This window comes from Camponotus vicinus, unplaced genomic scaffold (assembly GCF_025532165.1).
Source record: "Camponotus vicinus isolate PSW18456_S1 unplaced genomic scaffold, iyCamVici1.0 SCAF_3, whole genome shotgun sequence".
NCBI classification, from domain to species: domain Eukaryota; kingdom Metazoa; phylum Arthropoda; class Insecta; order Hymenoptera; family Formicidae; genus Camponotus; species Camponotus vicinus.
The window spans coordinates 6270949-6273896 of record NW_028141967.1 but is presented as its reverse complement, the minus strand read 5'-3'; the positions used below and the strand labels follow the sequence as shown (position 1 = coordinate 6273896).

The window sequence follows — 2948 nt, the reverse complement described above, 5'->3', positions numbered from 1 at the left end:
AACATTAAAATTGACAATTAATATTCTATGTGCAATTTACTTACATAAATCATTTTTATTATAACATGTTCGCAAGTTTCTTGCATTTGATGTTATAATAAAAAATAATCGCAGTCATCTATTCTTAAAATTATCTTGCCTATCTTTAAGAGAATGCAGTTCTTATTTATGATTTAAATATATGTTATTTTCATACAAATCGTTTTAAATTTTGACAGATATCTATGAAATGCCTCCTCGAATAGGAACAATCAACAATATAGAAAAATTTGATGCAGAATTTTTTAATATATCGGTCGCAGAAGCTCATACGCTTGATCCTGGAGTTAGAATATTGTTCGAAAATACCTATGCAGCAATTATTGACGCAGGTGTTAACCTCGCAGAATTGCAGGGAACAAGGACGAAAGTTGTCATAGCAATGTCAACTTGTGATACATTTCTCGACATAACATTCGAAAAGACTCATGTTTGTTAATAATTTTACTATACCAGACTCATCTATGTCAATAATTTAACTAAATTCAAAATCGATAAGAAAAACATGCACTTTTAAAACTGTATGAACATATTAATACATACAAGATATTGTAAAAAAAATATTTTTAATATAAAAACTATCGTAATTAGGTTGCTGGATTACCCTTATACTTGGTTACAGTAAAAATATGTTGGCAAATAGAATTTCTAACTGGCTCAATGTTACTAGACCATCGTATAACATCGATACTGCATGTAGCTTGACCCATTTCGCTATGGTGGAAGCTTACAATTTGATTCGATCTGGAATTTGCGACGCGGCTATTGTCGCTAATATCAATTTGTGCATTCATCCTTTCGTGACTTACCAGTTTTATCGTTTGGGTATGTGAAAAATAATATTATGTTCAAAGATGTTGTATTCGAGATTGTTAAATGGTATAACTTATTTATCGATGCATTAATTAACACAATATTTGATCTAATAGTTTCTTTTTTCAAAATATATCAATATAACTGATTCGCCTACTTAATATATATCAAAGTTTTCAAATATTTTAAATATTTTACATATTTCTCAAAATTTTCGCCAAACTATAAATTATTCGCTTATTTTACATATTTATCAAATTTTTCAAATATTTGATATATTAATTAAGAAACCGAGAATAAAAAATTAAATTACATTTTTTATATTCAAGCGAAATAAATTATTGATATTATTTTAGGAATTTTATCCGGCGATGGCTACTGTAAACCTTACGATAAAGAAGGTGCCGATTACATGCGTAGTGATGCGGCTGCAGTAGTGTATCTGCAAAAAGCAAAGGATGCAAGAAGAATCTATGCGACTTTTGTTTATGATAAAACCAATTGCGATGGTTTTAAAGAAGAAGGAATTACTTTTCCATCATTAGATAAACAAAAAATGTTATTGGAAGAATTTTACAAAGAATATAACGTTTCGCCTCTTGAGCTATCTTACCTAGAAGCTCATGCAACTGGCACTCTAGGCGGTGATCGCATGGAGCTTCAAGCAATCGACGAAACTTTATGCTCTCTCCACAGGATATGCGTCGATGCCGTTGCTACGAATGGATTCTGTCGCTCGTTGATCAAATGGGCGTATAGACACGTCCGACCTCCTCCCACATAAATCCCTATCTTTTCTGGATCCTTATCTTTACATGACTTTATTAGGATATATTTAATGCTCATGTTTCTTTTCTATGTATATATATATATATATATGCAAATTATCTTAAAATCATCGGTTGTTCGCTAATTATCCTCTTCCTCTTCTTTTCCTTCGATTATTGCTCGAAAAGAATTTTTATTTAAATTTTTACTTATAAGAAAACTAAATATTTTCAATATTATTTATAATTTATTAATATTAATTACTTACCGTAATGTATGATATAAGTAATACATATGTACATAAGAAACGACAAAATAAAATTAAGTATATCTATATTATAGCCTCTGTATTTTCATATTAAAATTTTTTATTCTATTATATTCTAGAACACATTTAAAATATCATTATGAGCAAACTGCAGCTTTATTGCATAAATTTAATATTTATATATGATATATGTATATAATATATATATATATATATATATATATATATATATATATATATATATAAATGAATAATAGTATTATTAGAGAAGTATTTTATTATATTTTATTTCTTATATTTTACTAAAAAGAATAGAAATAAATTACAATTTTTAATAAGTATTATTGTTTTAGCTTATATTATATTGGTAAAACAATTAATTCTTTGCTATAATAAAGATTGTTAATAAATCAAATTTTATTTAGTAAAGCAGCAAAAACCTATGTTACACAAATATACATTATTGGAAATTTAAAGCCATAATTTGGATTGAATTAATTAAAAAGTCTTCTTTGCTATACCAAAATCTGCTATATAATATTATCCTATTTTCAGTTATAATGATTAATTTTATAGAGCTTTGTAACTTGGTAACTGTAACACAGAAGATTAGTTGTCCATGTGTCACGGCTGTAGATTTGTTGAGCTATCAAAATTTTTAGCTATTTCAGCAAATTTCTTTTCCATGTATTTTTTCTTATATTATACTACATAGCAAAAAAATTAAATGGCATGCGTTTTGTAATATTCTAGTATATATAAAAAATATATGTAAGATATAAATTTATATTTTATATTGATCATTTTTCATACTTGTTTGAACAAAAAGTGCGCCTTTCATCCGAATAATAGAACACACTTAAAATGTAATAAGTATAAAATAATATTACAATTGTACTGTGGTATTTATTTTGATCTAATTAAATATTCACAATTCTCCGATAATGTTCCTATGAACTTTGAATTTACGCATAATATATTGATTTAAATATAAAATGTATAATTTATATTGCATAATTCTATCTTGAAAAATGAAAAGGGCAAACGCTATTAAGGTCAG

General features: G+C 26.4%; 1 protein-coding gene across 1 annotated transcript; it reads left to right on the top strand.

Annotated features, from left to right (window-relative positions):
- Positions 1-228: 228 nt before the first annotated feature.
- LOC145968848 (fatty acid synthase-like) lies at positions 229-1768 on the top strand. The gene is made up of 2 exons (XM_083094676.1): positions 229-864; positions 1209-1768. The coding sequence occupies exons 1-2, from the start codon at positions 669-671 to the stop codon at positions 1634-1636; spliced, it is 624 nt and encodes a 207-aa protein (XP_082950802.1). The 5' UTR covers positions 229-668; the 3' UTR covers positions 1637-1768.
- The last annotated feature ends 1180 nt before the right edge of the window (positions 1769-2948 follow it).

Excerpts from the sequence above, each read along its gene's own strand:
- LOC145968848 (XM_083094676.1), top strand. The coding sequence starts at position 669 with ATGTTGGCAAATAGAATTTCTAACTGGCTCAATGTTACTAGACCATCG. Across the intron at positions 865-1,208 it reads TTACCAGTTTTATCGTTTGG|GAATTTTATCCGGCGATGGC; the intron begins GTATGTGAAAAA and ends ATATTATTTTAG.